This window comes from Sebastes umbrosus, chromosome 10, assembly GCF_015220745.1.
Source record: "Sebastes umbrosus isolate fSebUmb1 chromosome 10, fSebUmb1.pri, whole genome shotgun sequence".
Classification (NCBI taxonomy): domain Eukaryota; kingdom Metazoa; phylum Chordata; class Actinopteri; order Perciformes; family Sebastidae; genus Sebastes; species Sebastes umbrosus.
In genome coordinates, this window is record NC_051278.1 from 4,202,024 (window position 1) to 4,220,749 (window position 18,726).

Sequence of the window (18,726 nt, forward strand, 5' to 3'; positions counted from 1 at the left end):
TCTACCTGGAATTGTCGCTTCACTGCTGCAGTTGATGGCAAACACCTGACTGAAAAAGGCTCATGAATGTGTGTGATGCCACAACCCGGTCTCAACAAAAGGCGTATAATTACCCCACGGACATTCTGCGTGTCATGAAGCATTTTAGGTTTTTCGCATGTCATGTGTACACCGCTTTTTGAGTGTCATTTTTACGCCACACAACAAAACTAAGCCCGCAGTTAAGTTTAGGCAACAAAACCACTTAGTTAGGTTCCGAAAAAACATCACGGTTGGACTTAAAATAAGTACGGAAACAATGTAAAAACACGTCACCGTCTTTGAAAACACGTCACCTACGTCATTGAAAACACGTCACCAACGTCATTGAAAACACGTCACCAACGTCACTAAAAAACACGTCACCAACGTCATTAAAAAACACGTCACCAACGTCACGAAAAAACACGTCACCAACGTCACTAAAAAACACGTCACCAACGTCATTGAAAACACGTCACCAACGTCACTAAAAAACACGTCACCAACGTCATTGAAAACACGTCACCAACGTCACGAAAAAACACGTCACCAACGTCACTAAAAAAACACGCCACCAACGTCATTGAAAACACGTCACCAACGTCATTGAAAACACGTCACCAACGTCACTAAAAAACACGTCACCAACGTCATTGAAAACACGTCACCAACGTCATTAAAAAACATGTCACCAACGTCATTAAAAAACACGTCACCAACGTCATTAAAAAACACGTCACCAACGTCACGAAAAAACACGTCACCAACGTCATTAAAAAACACGTCACCAACGTCACTAAAAAACACGTTACCAACGTCACTAAAAAACACGTTACCAACGTCACTAAAAAACACGTCACCAACGTCACTAAAAAACACGTCACTAACGTCAATAAAAACACGTCACCAACGTCACTAAAAAACACGTCACCAACGTCACTGAAAACACGCCACCAACGTCACTAAAAAACACGTCACCGTCATTGAAAACACGCCACCAACGGCACTAAAAAACACGTCACTAACGTCATTAAAAACACGTCACCAACGTCACTAAAAAACACGTCACCAACGTCATTGAAAACACGTCACCAACGTCACTAAAAAACACGTCACCAACGTCATTGAAAACACGCCACCAACGCCACTAAAAAACACGTCACCAATGCCATTAAAAATGACGTCACCAACGTCACTTTTTATTCTACATCACTAGCTCTGTGCGGAGCATATTTATGCGGTCAGTTCAGGTACAGACTACATGGCATCCAAATGACACGTCAAAAGCAAGAAAGGCGTTCTTATTGCACAATAAATGCTCTGCGCATTATCGTGCCATTCATCAATTTTCCTGCAAAACAGGCTGCACAAAACACTCCTAAAAATGCTGAAACATTACACTTAAGACTCTACAACGACACTGCTCTACAATAAAAAAACAACAGTATTTTGTGTCCTTAAACTGGCCGATGTTCACCGAAGTTCACATGCAGTGTCAAAGGGGGAGAAGCTGTGACGTTGTTATGGCACATTGTAAACGGCAAGGCCCTTTGACTTCCAACCTCCAACCAACAGTCAGTGCTAGTTTCCTTTAAAAAGCTTTCCTAACAATAATCAATATTTTTTTATATTAACAATGGATTAAATGTCCTTGTGTATGGTGGTATGAAACTACAGAGAATTATCAGCAGCTCTACTGAGCTTTTTTAGCCTCTTTAAGCACATCGTTTTGGTTTTACGGTTGGTGTTGGGGTCTGTGTAATGCCGCGTTGCCTTGGCAGGGTTTGTTTTACAACAATTATCGGCTGTACATTATCCCTTACATAACTTCCTAACAAAAACCAGCATGCAGACGGTAATAAAGGAGTGAATGCTGAAGTACATGGGATTTATTGTTTTACTTTTGTTTTTGACTGTGGTATCGAATTGGTATCAAGAATCGTTGAATTTCCCTGGTGTTGGTATTGACTACTAAATTTCTGGTATCGCGACATCACTAAAAACAACGTGTCATAACACCACCTTAGCAAAGGATGTCAGTAAATGCATAATAAAGAAAGGAAAGAGAGAGAAAGGGAGTGTATGTTTTTGTTTTTAATTTACCAAATAATGAATCCAGAGTGTTTAGAGATGCTGACCAGTCTTCTTAAGTCATCACTTAATTCTCCATATGTGGTTCAGACTGAATCCTGTGTGTGTTTTTCAGTGTTATAGTGTAACTTGTGTAGTATGTGAGAACAAGCAAGACGTTATCTAGTCTGGACAAAGAGAGAAAGAACAGCAGAGGAAAAACAAAGAGAGAGAGAACGCCATCAGAAAACAAAGGGTGACTGCAGACCAATAAAACCACACAGAGCACCAATACCTTAAATCAATAGACAAACAGACCCGACTCCCTATTTCTTCTTTATTGGATCTGTCTGTGTGGATATGAGACACAACAGTGTGTGCCGTGTGTGGAACAGTAATCCACTGAGGCTCTAGTATTGAGTATTTTCAGGGCTCAGCAGTGATATTGAAGCTCAGGTCCTTTTTCTCTGCTCCGCTGCTCTCCAGTCTGTCCTCACTATAGATACAGTATATATATATATATATATACAGCTGATGTAGCCAGCAGTACTGTTTCGCCTTAAGATAAAACATGGACAGCAGTGGTTCTTTCTACCATACTGGTTGTTGACGACGGGGAGATTCATCTCGCTCACAATCCCCCAAACAAGATGTTTTTCAGATGGATTACTGGATGGTTTATAATAAACCGAGCTTAACACAAAGGCATGTTTTCATGAAATGAACAGAAAGGACAGAATACGACCGACTGAACAGGGTCAGAAAAACCAGAATGCATTTGTTTTCAGGACAATACATGACCAATTTCCATATATTTAACACACCATCTGTATCCAAACCATGGATGCATTAACGGTACATGAGAGTCAGCCTTACTGTCACTGGTTTCCAGGAGACAACCATGGTTATCTGGACTCCACCATTATAAAGAACTAGAGTGTAAAACTGTGGACAGGACACCTTGAACTGCAGACAAGGTCAAAGCTTAGATAAGCTCTTTCTATGTCAATGTAGCCATCTTAATGTAAATCATATGGGAAAGAGACACGTTCAGGAATTATGGGATGGATGGTACAGAAGGGGAAGATTCCTATGTTTACAACCGATAGGTAGGGCGTTCCCCTCTTAGTCGATTAGTCGACTAAGATTTACGTTCCGCTCAGTAGCCGTCAAAAAACAAAAAACGCAGCAAGCCGAAACAGGAAGGTAGAAAACATCGGAGGGTCAGCGTGGATACGACCTGCACCCACACATGATAAATCCAGCGTGGTAAACACTACACATCCAGTAAAGGATGGAAACACATTGCAGGAAAAGCAGAGCTAGACATCACGGCTAATGCTGCATGCTAACTCTGTCACAGACAGAAAAACTTTATCGTATTGTGGTACTGTGCGGTCGAGCCGGCCATCGCTCTCGTCTCCGTGGTCAAATGGGCCGACGCTACGACTGTAGAGCGCCCATATACTGACATTTATGTTAAATGCATTCAAACGGCCCCGATGGAGCTGACCATGGATGGATAAAGAGAACGGAGCTGACGGGAGAGCTAGAGACGACAAGTCACTAGACAAGACAAGTGTCCAAGTCAAACAAGGCACGAGACCAAGACAAGTACAAGACTTCAAAAAAAGTGTTCTAGAGACCGGACTGGACTAGTACAGTCCTGCTATGAACAACAGTGGCAAGAGCCCTTAATGTTGTTGCATACACTATGAAAGGTTTTGTTCACCTTGGTGATGTCATCTAGGTTAAACCAACCTGTCACCTGCTGCTTTTCATCTGACCTCCATGTGGCTGCTGCATGAATCTTTTACCATTAAACTTGTAACCTTTAACCTGAACCACAGCTAAGACCCATCAGATTAAATTAAAATGAATAAATAAAATCAGTGAGGCTGTTACCTGTTACATGAACTCAGTAAAAATAAACGTTGTAAAAATAAAGACAACTTTTCCCACTTTTTCTCTCCATGTTCTCTAACGTCTCTCTTCAGTCACTGTCCACAGTAAACAGTAGTGTGAACTGTGATGTCTCCTCCTTAGAAAATGAGCTGATCCGTCTCCAGACGATTTTCCTACAAACAATAAAACGTGTCCAAATAATGATTTGAGGCTAGAAAACTGTACTAAATGCCACAGTGTGTTTGGTCGGACTGATAAACAGCTATTCTACCTTTGAGAGAACTGTACTAAATGCCACAGAGTGTGTGTGTGTGTGTGTGTGTGTGTGTGTGTGTGTGTGTGTGAGAGAGCTCCTCAGTATGAATGGACACTAACTAGACAGCCACCAGAAGAAAAGCTTGTCTCCGTCGCAGCCTGTTCTGTCCACCAGCTCTCACAACAATCACACTGACTGAGAGATCGATAGCATCCTCCAAAGAGAGACTGAAGTCTGCCATCTCTCCGTCCTCACTGTGCAGATGAGGCTGGAGGTGATGGTGAAAAGGTATTGTCATCCTCTCTGGAGGGTATGAGGAGTGATTAATGCCACGGCGAAAGAAGAAGGGCTGATCATCTGTGTTGTCTTTTTTCTGTCAAAATGAACTACATGCAGTAGGGGTGTGAATCTTACGGTATCAAAATCGATTCTCAATTCAAAGAATGTAATATAAAGAATATTTGAAAAAGTTATACATCAACTTATAACAATGTGAACACACAAAGGCAAAAGATAACATGATTTATGCTACCTTTGCACAAATAAACACTTTTTTACTAAGAAGTTTTTAGTATTTCTAAATTCTCAGTGACTTCAAGAATAACAAGTTCAAGTTGTAAAAAAATTAAATGCTGCCTGACGTTTTATTTCTGAGAAACTTGACAATTTCAAAAATAAATTGTAGGCAAAATAACCCTGTATAACTGGTATTTTGTGTGATTTTTACCACAGACATTATGTCCATGATACTGCATCCTAACTGGCCGCGAGTGGTGCAGCTGTTTCAAGCTGACCTTTTGTCAGACACCCTCTTTCTGTTTCATTCCTGTCGCTCACGTTGAAAGCGCCGCAACGGACGAGGAACGGCTGATTCATGAAGTTAAAATGAGGAGTTATCTGTACGATATCTCCTCTTAAATAAGGAGGCAGCTGGCTGGAGGAAATCACCTGAACGTTTCCTACTTCCTGTCGGTTATACTGTTATTTCCAGTAAATATGACAATGTGTGTTTTCTGTTTAAAAAGTACAAACATTGGAAGATATCAAGTATTTAACCTAATTAATTTTTTTTTTTCATAATGGTACTGTAAAAGACACACTATAAATGCACTTGAAGAAATTCACTAACCATTAAAAGCTACAGAAAAAAGATTTTGCTGTTGTCCAAAGTTTTATCCTTGAATATAATACGACGACGCCCATCTTCTTTAAATGCTCCTAGAAGAAACATCTCATATTCGGGCCAGTAAGATACCTGAGGGAGATCAATCTGACAGGTGAGGCAGCTCTTTCTGACAGATACTGGAGGAAAACAGTGATAAAAGGAGCTGCCTGACTTTATTTTCAGCACATCTCTGCTGGTTGTTCATTCTGACAGAACGCGTGAAGCTCAAAGAGTCTGAATATACTGTTTCTATTTGGGATTCAATGAAAACGACAAATGCTTCCATTAAAATGTTTGTTGTTTACACAGCTGTCTAAGGCCCAGATGTTCACACCTGAGATTGACATCCGTCCGGGGTGATCTGATCACAACTGGACAGCTCTAAGAACAGGTGTGAACGCACTCAAGAGAACGCTGAGACGACTTCAGCCCTGATTTTTCGCTCCCCGACAAAAGCCCCAGATCAGAGGCAGATCGGCGTTAACTCGCTGATCGCACATCGGCGTTCGAGCGTCATGTGTGAACTGCTCAAAGACGCTCGCCGAGAGGCTCGCCAATGTCTCAGAGACACATCCCATTTATCTAGCATGCTAAATATCTTGGCCTATCGGGGACTCCGGCCACGAGCTACAGCCAATGAGAGCGCGAGACACAGGTTGATAGTAAACCTGGGGGAGGAGGGGTCGCCTGCAACAACAGGATCTTACTGGATGTGTTGCATGTGCAACACAGAGCAAAGTTGTTGTTGCACCTAGAGGAATAAATGGTAAAAAGAGTGTTGAAACTGGTGGAAACAGGCTATTTTGTGAACAAACGTGCCAACAACAACATCAGCAATGTGTCTTGCGTATGGTATCACGTCATATACCGTGTATTTCTTGTGTGTTTTCATGACAAAGCGTAGTTTAGAGACCTCATCGGGGATTCAGTGATAGTGTGTGACCTCCTGTCTCTGGTCAGTCATGTAGTTTTACAACCACAACGACGTCAAGACTCCTGATTACATGACAGCAAGTTGTGTTGTGAGAACAGTACAGAGATCTGATGACTTTGAAGGTGGTGTGAGCTTAGCTTAAACCGTATGTCAAGCAAGAGAGCCAATAAAACAAAAGGAATGGTCAAAGTAGTCATATAGACATTTAAGATGCGTTGATTCATTCACAATGTCAACTCATCGAGTAACATGCAAGAAAACGTTCCACCTTAAAAGTTGCCGGTTTTTGTCTCAGTCTATATCTAGCTAACAGCTTCATTTTATGAAGTGATTCAAAACACAAACTGGTTAAAAACAACAACACATTTGGTCGTTACAAACAGAAATGATGTATGTTACATTTAGTTGTAGAGCGGGGAAGTGAGATCTGATCATATGTGGTCACCAGGTGTAAACAGGGCCCAATAAACACAGCAACAAACTTAGAGAGGAGACGTAGTCTGTGGTTACCCACCGCTGCGGTGTGCAAAATCATCACGTAAATTTCAGCAGCTGCATCACTAACTGTCCTTTGAATGTTCGTCTACCTGGTTCACAAACCAGCAAAACACGGCAGCTCAGAACCGTCCTCATATTTCAGCTTTATACGGTCAAACACAGCACATCTCAGGAGATATCAGAGGAAACATATCAGTCATGCAACTTCTAAATCCTGATTTATATTTAAAGAGCCACTGCTAGACAGCAGCAGGCTTTTTAAGCCTGAGTGTAGTCCTCTGAAATGACAGTCACTGCGCTCCGTTCACTGAGAGCAGCAGGCATTAAAATTACATGTTGTCATATTTAGAAGAAGTGTTCTGCACTCACCAGTTCAACCTGCTACTTATCTTATGATGTATTTATGCATCGTGTTGCATATGTGGAGCAGATTTTTGCTTTTGATGCACGCACACCAAAAAAAAAGTCAGGTTTCTAAATATAAAATCAGCCATACGTGTCCACAGTGGGATTTTTTATCGCGAGGAACCCCAGGATTGGACGCTTGATGTTCTGCCACTAGTCACCTGATCGGACAAACGCTTTCCCGCCGTGGGCTGCTGCTCCCAGCTTTCAAACCGGAACCAACATGGCGGCTCGTTTGGAAACTTTCTTCTCTTATATTATGAAAATGATTCACCGAAATGTGTTTCTGAAACATTTTAAGAGAGAAATAATCTATGCAGTTGATGAATCTGTCTTTATTTTAGATCGACAACGGTTAGTTTACAAGTTTCTAGGGAGTTACCAGAGTCGCGCCGGACGCCCTTGATCTGCATAAAGTAGCCTAGAGCTCAACTTTATGCAAATGAGGAGAGGACTACATGACGCCCCATCTATGTAAGCAGCCATGCAGCAATGCATTCTGGTAGAGTGGCGGCGCGATTCGAGAGACGGGGCGTCACGTCGCCCGCTCCTCATTTGCATGCAGTTGAGGTTGCCGCCTCTGTAAACTCCCGAGAAACTTTTAAACTAACCGTTGACGATCTAAAATAAAGATTTATCAACTGCAAGGATTATTTCTCACATAAAATGTTTTCAGAAACACATTTCTGTGAATTATTTTCGTGAAATACGACAAGAAAGTTTCCAAATGAGCCGCCATGTTGGTTCCGGTTTGAAAGCTGGGAGCAGCAGCCCATGGAGGGAAAGCGTTCGTCCAATCAGGTGCCTAGTGGCAGTCCATCAAGCGTCCAATGCCGCGACACGTACCATAAGGGCTTGATCTTTGTTTCACTGTGGCATTAATTACCTCTCATACAACCTGGTAACAGAGCCAGGTAGCATCTGAATGACTTCACTTTAACTACAACAACTAAATCATCCACACTTATATCACTGAACACTGTCAAACGGGTTATAAGATAAGATAAGATAAGATGAACCTTTATTAATCCCCGGAGGGACATTCAGGTGTCAAAGCAGCAACATCAGCAAACAGAGTGAAACACAGGAGAGGTAAAGGTATACAAACATTATAAAAACAATAATAGAGATACAAAAGATACAGAGTGAATGGGTGAACAAAGTGTGTGCAGTCCGTCATTAAATACATTTAATATGTGCAATAAATAAATGTAATATGTACATGTGTGCAGTCTATAAAGTGGTATATAGGATGTATAGTGTAAAGTAAAGTGTAAAGTGTGCCAGTGGTTAGAGTCCAAGATGGTTGCAGATAGTGCATGTTTAAAGGCAGGTAGTGCATTTTTAAAAGGCAGGTAGTGCACGTTTAAAGGTAGATAGTGCATGTTTAAAGGCAGGTAGTGCATGTTTAAAGGCAGATAGTGCACATTTAAAAGGCAGATAGTGTACGTTTAAAAGGCAGATAGTGTACGTTTAAAAGGCAGATAGTGTACGTTTAAAAGGCAGATAGTGCACGTTTAAAGGTAGATAGTGCATGTTTAAAGGCAGGTAGTGCACGTTTAAAGGCAGGTAGTGCACGTTTAAAGGCAGATAGTGCATGTTTAAAGTTCTTAAAGTCCTCATAGTTCTCATATGGGGGTCAGCCTTGGTTGTGGAGCCTGATGGCTACCAGCATGAAGGACTGACCCACAAATAAAAATATTAATATAAAGTAGCAGAGGGATAACTGCTATTAGGGTAGAATGGATAGAAATGTATGCAACAACAACACAACAGTGATAGAAACAGACTTAAAGTGCTAAACTGCACGTGTCAGAGGACTTACTTGAACCGTCCCTGGCAGTGCTGGCACTGATCCCCGACCCATCCGTGCTCACACACGCAGCTCCCGTTCATGCACTTCCCCGAGAAGCAGTCCTTCTCGCAGGGCTTGGCCACCGCCGAGGCGTCGGTGTGCAGCACGAGGTGGTGGAGCATCACAACTACTCCCAGGTACGTTACCAACACGCTGCGTCTGGACGTCCAGGTGCACAGAGGCGTCTCTTTAACTCCAACAACATCATCATCCATGATGGACGAGCAGCAGTGTCTTTTCGGAGAGGCAGAGAAGGTGCTGTCACCTCACAAGGAAAGGTGATGTGTTGTCATCATGTGGAGTGAAGTATCCTACACTGTAAAAAAAAAAAAAAGTGTAAAATGTCTGTTAAAAAATGGAAAAATACTGTCCGTTAATTAACATAAATAAACTGTAAAAAAAAAAAAAAAACAGTAATTATCTTTATATAATTAGTATTTATTACTGTAATATTACAAGAAATAATTTACTTTTAACATACATTGTAAATCTAACACCATTTACATATAAATCACAAATGAAACATGTAATTTTACGTTGCAAAAGCCCAAATTTACAATAACTCAGAAGTTTTGCAAAAATAAATCTGTATTTTTACAAGAAATATTTTTAGAATTCCATGAAATCCTTTTTATTCTAACATAAATGAATTGTTAAAATAGTCATAAACCTCTAAAACAACAGAATGATTATCTTTTCTTTAAGAAAAGCTTAAATACAGATAATTACAATTGTGATTACAAAAAAATAGTGTAAATCTAAGAACATTTACATATAAATCACAAATGAAACATGTAATTTTTACATTTTGAAATACAGACAAAAAATGTAAAATTTCTTGAAAAAAAAAAAAATGTGTGTTTTTTACAGTGTACCTGTGACGCCAGGGGAACATGAAAACTTTGATGGGAACCTTTAAAAACACTGTAAATCCCAGTCGGATTCATCCGGTGACGCAAACATAGAAAGCTGTTTTAACGCGTCTCCACGAGTCCTCCAGATAACTTCCACTGTGGTCCAGGTTCCGATGTCAACACGGAGACCGGATGATGCTCCAGACCGGTGAAACCGGTGTGTAATCCCGGTGATAGCTCCGGTGATGCTGGATCTGGATGATCTCCCAGACAAAGACGTGTCCTCTGGCCGGGCTGATGCGACAGACAGCCGCAGCTCTTCCTGGAGCTGGTCGGTCTGCTGGCGCTGCTCTCCTCTCCGCTCCACAGCTGGTTGGTGATGTGATGTGATGGTGAAGAGGGGAACTCCTGCACAAAGCCCCGAGCATGAGCATGAGCATGAGCAGTACGGACACGGACACGCGGTTAAAGGGCCAGTCCCGTTTAGACAGCTGAAGGCGTGCAGCAGGAGGACACACCGTGCAGAGACAAAGACATCTGCAGCAGGAGGACACCGTGCAGAGACAAAGACATCTGCAGCAGGAGGACACCGTGCAGAGACAAAGACATCTGCAGCAGGAGGACACCGTGCAGAGACAAAGACATCTGCAGCAGGAGGACACCGTGCAGAGACAAAGACATCTGCAGCAGGACAGTGTGCAGGAAAAAGACGGGACATTCATCTGCAGCAGGTTTACTATCGGTAGTTTATACTTGAAGCATTTTCAAGACTCACAATAGAAAGAAATAAGTATTAATATGGAGGATTTATTATTTGGCAGACAATTAAAAAAGGAGTGCAACAGGAGCTATTGAATGGATGGATGGATTGCTAGATAGATAGATAGAGCATTAATTAATTAAAGCTAGGGTAGGTAATGTTCTTCAAAGACTTTTCAAAAACAAAAAAATGTTGTCATATTGTTGAAATTCTCATTACATCCAGACAGCAATCAATAAATCAAATGCTCCCATATAAAAAAAATGATAAAAATCCTGTATCTGAGCCATTTCGCCAGAATTGCAAAATTTGCCTGTTATCTTCTAGACACGACCCTGAGGCCGTCGCAGGATTGAATAAACTCATCCAATCATTTCATTCGGGACTGCCTGCCTGTCTACAACCTGATCTTATGGAAGGCGTATAAATACAACAAAACTACGGTAACAGCTGCAGTTATGTTTAGGCAACAAAATCACTTAGGTTTAGGAAAAACAACATGGTTGGACTTAAAACTAGAAGTGCACTCGGAGAGCGCAGACCTCCATCAAGGCAGGTTTCATGTACGTTATACTGTGCACGTCTTAGAACCTGTGGTGTAAATGCACAGGCTGAGCGGAGTTATTAAAAAAATTCCCGAAGCCGGATCATGATCCGGATTGCCACCAAAATCTAATGGATTGTTCATTCTGCCACACCCCACCCCTCCAAAAAATGTAAGTCAAATCCAATGCGGACTTCGAGTAATCCTCCAAACGGACAAACCAACAAACCAGCGGCGGTGAAAACATGACCTCCTTCCTAGGCCTTCAGCCTTGGCGGAGGTAATGAGTACGAAAACAACGTAACGCAAGTACAGAAAACACGCCACAAACGTCAATAAAAAAACACGTCAACGTCACCAACATAACTTCAAAATAACACTTTGTAACACAAACACGGATCTCCTGGTTCCTGTGTTTGTTGGACCCATCCACCTGTTGTTGACTTACAAATGACTGTGTCATTCGTACCCCATTTGGTGAATTCAAATGAAATCATTGAACGGGTTTATTATCTGCCTGTCTGTCTACCTGCTCGCACTCTATTGCACATCACCAGTCTTCCACAACCTGCTATAGCTTGACAGCTGTGAGTACTAACAATAGCCACGTTCGTGTTTACGTTCATAATGATCATTTGGTGGGAGTGTCTTTGGTGAGGAGGCCTGAAGGGATGAAGAAGAGATAACTGGTTGCTCCGTGTACTCAACCCGAAGGCAAAAAAGCGTGTTGGGTGCTCTTAGAAAACGGGAGGAAAAGTCTCTCTCATGCACACAGATTGTTATGAGGGAGAAGAACCACAAGGAATGATCGCTAATAAAACTGCAGCAAAATGTAAATTTCTGCTGGAAGAATCGCTCCGAGACATTTTGGAAACAACCTATCAGTAAATCCATCAGAGCGAGGTCTGGTGCATTTCATCTACTCAGCCAGAAATAGTAAAAGATGTCTGCAGTGACTGTCTGTGTCCAGTCTGTCCATCTATAGATCATCAGTGAACCTGGACAATAATTATGGAGTTAAATCAGAAACAAACCTCTTTATGTCTGAAGTTTCTGGATGCTTTCAGAGAGAGATCTGACAGAAAGAATACTGACACAGCAGAGTCTTAATTCCCCAAACTGTCTCCCTGATTTATAACTTTATCTCACTCTGAAGCCTTTAAAGACAAATAAAAAGATATTCTTCGGAGCTCAGCGGTGCTTTTGGAAAACAAAGCCGAGATTTACATCTGTGTTCCCCGAGGGCTCCTGGAAACATCCAGCGAGCCAGAAGACGATAATCCACAAACCAGAAGATACAGACTCACTCATCTGAGGGAACTGAGATATCCCTCTGCTGCTCCTATTGATTCTAACAGTCACGTATCTGAGCAGAGACCTGCTGCTGCATCACAAGGAGAGTGGGAACGCGTCCTGTTGCATCACTATTAAACTGACTTTGTTATGTTTCCCTACAGAGCTCCAAATCCCTGAATTTCCTGCCACGTCTCTGTTGATGTTTTGAAACTCAACACAGCTGAGTTCACAGTTAAGTTTGTTTCCCAGTGATCTGGTAGGAGGACATTTGGGGGAACTGGGTGCTAAAACAACATCAAAAGTAAAGTTTTTTTAGGTTAAAGGGACTGTTTGTAACTTCATACACGTATAAATCTTTGCGGGTCGGTGTCCCATGCGCGCTCGCATGTGTCTACACTGTTCAGACTCAGACTCCAACACAAACTACACGGAAGCACCAAAACCACAAAGTTGTATCTAGTGAAGCCCGTCTGTTAAACAGTGCTGGCCGCGGTCGGAAGACGCGGGGGAGACCGTAGCTTTGGTCTCCAGGGCCGAAGTCTCTGCTCCTCTACTCCCCTGCTTGCCTTCACTCACACACCGCGCTCGTTCTCGCTCTTTCGCTCCACTCTCACGTTTATATGTGCACACTACACACTGCAGAAGAGTTAGTTTAGCTCTGAGAATATCTAGTGAATGTACAGTGGACGTTTGTGCAGAAATAACTGCTGCAGCTCCTCCAGACCAACAGAGGTTTCCCGTGTCATTCCTGCTGCTAAGTGAAGTGACGAGGCTCCAGAGCGAGTAACGTTATCGTCTCCGACCAAAACTCCGGTGTCTCCCCTGACCGCGGTCGGGAGGTTGAAGCAGGAGAACTCAGAATCAGCATTGATTCATGGAGAGACCTTCGTCTGGTCAGCTACCATTACTGCCAAGCAGCTGAAATATAGAGTGATATTGTGGTTTTAGCTGACGTGTGTCGCCTCACTGTTTTCAACGATGCTCGTTCATGGCTATGTAGAGCGAGCACAAGCGCGAGCCCGACGCTGAGTTTCGTTGACTTAACGGCCACAGGTGTCGTTGCTTACAAGCAATTTCGGATTCTTACATAGAGTCCCTTTAAATAGAGGCTAGGGTTTTTAGATAATGATTAATTTACTCCACTAATCAATATGTTCTATATTAACAACAAATCTAAAGGCAGACCCAATCCCAGACCCAAAAAAAGAAGCTTTAAAAAGATAAATGAGTGTATCAGGAGCGGCCACAGTGACTGTCTGTTCAGCAGATCAGAGAGTGTTTCTCACAGCAACACAGATCCATCTCCATCAGGTAAATACGATGAAGACTGATTTTATTTTCATGGGGTCGTTACTTTACACAAGCCACTTTAATCAGAACGGATATGTTTGCTTCATTTGAGTCTATGTGGAGGTAGAAGGAAGTTACCGCTTTTATTGTTGTAGTCTGAGTAACATGACGGCATATCTTTTCCGTATCCGTCAACCACAACAAACGTTGGAGGTCAGCGTGGATACGACCTGCACCCTCACATGTTAAATCCAGCGTGGTAAACACTACACATCCAGTAAAGTATGGAAACACTTTAGGTTTCATACATTGACAGTATTGACAGACACATGGTCTAGTGTTAAAAAAGTTAATTGTAATATCGAATCACAATACATATCGAATCAGGATATAGGTGTATCGTCCCAGCCCTAGTTTACCTTGTAGTCAGTACAGACTACACGGCGTGCAAATGACCACACCAAAAGCAAGAACGGCGTTCTAATTGCACGTGAAATGGTGAGCGAATCACCGTGTCACTCATACACCATTTAGTGCGACCGGGCTGTATATCTAGAGGACAGAAACGACATCCTCTCTGCTACCGTCTCATTAAACTGTGACACCAAACTCTTCATTTTCTACTTTATAACCCGCCAGTGAGTTAATGAATATTGAAGTATCTCCATGTCCTTGACCTTGTCATGTATCTTGACTTGCAAGGCAGAACCCAGATCAGTTTTCCCGTCTCAAGACATCTGATAAATGCTCTCCCTAATTTAGAGGCGAGGCAGATGGTCATGTTGCCGGCAAAAGGGCTGAGAAATTAGGGCAAAGAAAGAAGTGTATGTCAGCGTCAGCAGCAAGGTGTAGTGCTGAGTGTCCCAGGAGGGGAGCGGAGAGGAAAAGCCAGTCTGCAATAAACCAGCTGTTTCCTCCAGAAGTGGCCGTCTGCCAGAATACCTGCTGTAGTCCGATAATATAGAGAGGATCTAAATAACAATCAGTCATTTAAACTAAATGTGATTCAGGGCTGCGGGAGTGACTGACATGAATTTGGATGTATTTTGTATATACAGTTCCCTTTGTTAACACCTTATTTTGAAAACCAGACGTAGTCACACGTGTCTACTTCCTCTAACTTCTCCAAGGTGGTCTCTAGCTCTCCTGTCAGCTCCGTTCTCTTTATCCATCCATGGTCAGCTCCATCGGGGCCGTTTCAATGCATTTAACATTATTACTATACATGCTCCATGTTTTTATTTATTTTAATAGAAAAATAAATAAATAAATAAATACATGTGAATAAATAAAAACATAAATAAATAAATAAAAAAGAAAATTAAACAGAAGAGTGAATAAATAAGGAAATTAATAAAAGAATTATTACAAAGATAAATAAAAAAAAAAATGTATGTCACATTTTATAAATTAATTAGTGGCTACATTTATTTTTAATATTATCTTTGCCACATTTAATGACATTTATTTATTTATTGAGTCATTTATTTATTTATTTATGGAGGCATTTATTTATCTTTTTATTTATCGAGTCATTTATTTATTGGGTCATTTATTTATCGAGTCATTAATTTATCAACTCATTTATTTATCGAGTCATTTGTTTTTTGTTTATTTATTTATTTATTTATTTGTTTATTTATCTAGTCATTTATTTATTTATTGAGTCATTTATTTATTTATTTATTTATTAATCTAGTCATTTATTTATTTATCTAGTCATTTATTTATTTATCGAGTCATTTATTTATCCTTTCATTTATTTTTAATTTTGGCAGGTTCCATCCTCCATAGATAGGCACTCCAGATACCCAGATGTTTGTGAACAAGCACTGAGAAAGTGACTTTTTCATGATATGTTCCCTTTAAAGCTCTAAAAGACAGCAGCCAGTGGTATCAAAGCTCACTGTTAGCCTGTGGGAAATTGGTTTGGCTTCTTGTTATTCCTGCTGCTTGAGTTGAATTCTATTATGGATCGTTTTTAACCTCCCCCCCCCCCCGAGGGCCAAAGTAGGAATATTGATCGGCTTACACAAAGAACCCACTGTGAGGAAAATGAAAAAAAATAACTAATATTGATTTCTGACAGCTTGTTTATAATTAAATAGTGGAATAAGTAACTGGGCCGGAGGGAGGAGGATGAATGAGGATTATGAGGATGTGCAGGATGCAGAGCAGGTACATGTCATTGTCTTTCTGTCCGTGCTCATATTAATATCTCCCACCGCCAGCTGTGTGCCGTTTAACGGGACAGATGTGCCATAAAACACGCGGACGACCGCATATTGTATGCGACATTTTACCAACACACACACACTAAAACACACACACACACAGATGTGGAGTGGATGGCACAGAGAGGAGAATTAAATGAGCCTCTGGAGAAGATTATAAAAAGATTATAATTATTTGACTGATGTTTGGTGACCTCTGCTGTTAGAAAGCTGCTAATGCAACTGATAAAATAGACCCATTTATAGTTTTATTCACAAATACACCATTGGTGTGAACCTTTAGTTAGTATGAGAAGATGAAGATCAGTGAAGTAAGACTGAATTTGAGGGCATCCTATGCATCCTACGATTCTGTCGACCATGAGTTGATTTAATCAACAGATCTGTTAAACTGAGTTTCTCCACAAAGAATCACACAAAAGTACCACAAGCTTCATAAGCTATTCAACTTAAAGCTTATTTATAAATGCCTACATGGTGCGGCTCCTTCCCTGCTTCATGAATTCATTACAAGACACCAGTAGAGTCGACACACGGGCCTCAGTAAACGCTAACTGTCACACTGCATTATGCAAAACCTCATTTAGACAATCAGTTTTCTCTGTTAAAGGAGCAAAACTGAGAAACTGTCTACCAACTGAAATGGAAATGCAACACAATTTAATGTTTGTTAAATAGAGGTATTAATTCATGGCTAAAGGAGAACCAACATTAACACCCCTGAAGACAACACACACCTGTGTTTGGTATCTTGTGGATGTATTTATGGATGTATTTTGGTGTTTTAAATAAATGTTCTGCTACAAACACTAAACAGTGCATCTGGTCATTTCTACTGTGATGTCCATGTCAAATAAAATAAAACCAACATTTGAACCTGTGCCTTTTTGACCAATCGTTATCATTTTGGCAGCTGGAACAGGAGTTAGTTTAAGCTTGAAATTGCAAACAATCACCAGGAGGGGGCAGCTGTTTTTAAGGTTTAATTTTGCAGTAACTATACTGGCTGTGACATCATATTAATCCTGGCAGCTGTATGACATCATTATGATTTCCTCCTTGCAGTTTTTTTATTTAGGGCTGCAACTAATGATTATTTTCATTGTCTATTAATCTGTTGATTCTCCATTAATCGATTAGTTGTTTGGTCTATAATCATGTGTCAAAATCAGTGTTTCCCAAAGCCAAAGATGACGTCCTCAAACGTCTCAAAGATATTCAGTTTACTGTCATAGAGGAGGAAAGAAACCAGAAAATATTCACATTTAAGAAGCTGCAATCAGAGAATTTAGACTTTTGTTTCTTAAAAAGAAATCCAAATCGTTGGTGATGCATTTAATAGTTGACAACTAACTACTCGATTAATCGTTGCAGCTCTACAGTTTTTATTAAAACTGCATTCACAGTCGAGGCATACTGACAGAAATCAATCACTTTCTCACCTTATTTACATATTTATATATTTATTTTGGACCAAACTTATTGAAATTGTGGATCTCTATGGCATGGTGTCGGACCTGAGGCCACATAGACAAGCTCAGAGCAGCATGGGAGGAGGACTTAGGCCTCTCTTTATCACAGGATGCATGGAACTCCAGACTTAAGCAGGTTAATTCATCCTCTCTATGCGCTCGTCACTGCTTAATTCAGTTCAAAGTGGTGCATCGGGCTCATATTTCAAAAGCCAAACTATCCTGAGATTAGTTCCAACTGCGACAAGCGCTGAAGCCTCCCTTATTCACATGTACTGGTCATACTAGTCCAGGGGTCAGCAACCTGCGACTCTTCAGCTCCTTTCCAGTGGCTCCCTGTGGATTTTTAAAAATGGAAATGAATAACTGTTTTTTGTTTACATTTTCATTTTTATTTATCATTGTTGTAGGTCTATGGTACGACGGTACGACGGAGTATTAGGGCCACATTGAGGGAACAAAATAAATCAGAGATTTCGAGAATAAAGTCATAATATTATGAGAATAAAAGTCGGAATATTATGAAGTAGCAATTTTACGTGTTATTTTCTTTTTTTCTCGTAAAGTTATGACTTTATTCTGGAAATCTCCAATTTGTTCCCTCAATGTGGCCCTAATACTCCGTAGTACATTGTCTCTTTGGCCCTCACTGCATTAGACTTACATACTATATACTTAGACTATAAACTGTGTTACCTTCATCACAATGATCAAATGACAGATTATTATTTTATTTCTTTTGCCTAAAATGTCTCTTTTGATTGTAAAGGTTGCTGACCCCTGGGCTAGTCTTACTGAGTATTGGACGGAGATCTTTCACATTTTATCTCAGGTGTTAGACGTCAAATTTGTGGACATAATGTCCCGCTTAAAACTTGAGAAAATCAGATACTCGCTTCAATATTCACATGGGAAATTCCTGAAAGCATGGGGCCCTTTTTCTAGATACATTCCAGACCCTGTAAATACTTGATTACTGAGTGCACCTTGACTACGTTACACGCCATTCACACTCATTCATTGCACGTCCTTGGCGTGACAGTTAGCTTTCAGTATGGCTCGCCGGCAGTGACTGGGGAGGGATTGTTTTATTGTTGATATACACAGATTATATACTGTTCATCCTTTGGTCTTGATTTATTTATATGTTAGCATTGGTGTTTGTTA

General features: G+C 40.9%; 1 protein-coding gene across 1 annotated transcript in view; it reads right to left on the reverse strand.

Annotated features, from left to right (window-relative positions):
- Positions 1 to 11,152, reverse strand: part of atrnl1a (attractin-like 1a) — a 259,397-nt gene extending 248,245 nt beyond the window's left edge. Inside the window, 2 exon segments of the mRNA XM_037782216.1 lie at positions 9,080 to 9,425; positions 9,985 to 11,152. Of these exon segments, the coding sequence (XP_037638144.1) occupies positions 9,080 to 9,324 (245 nt within the window). The 5' untranslated portion in view covers positions 9,325 to 9,425; positions 9,985 to 11,152.
- Between the last annotated feature and the right edge of the window lie 7,574 nt (positions 11,153 to 18,726).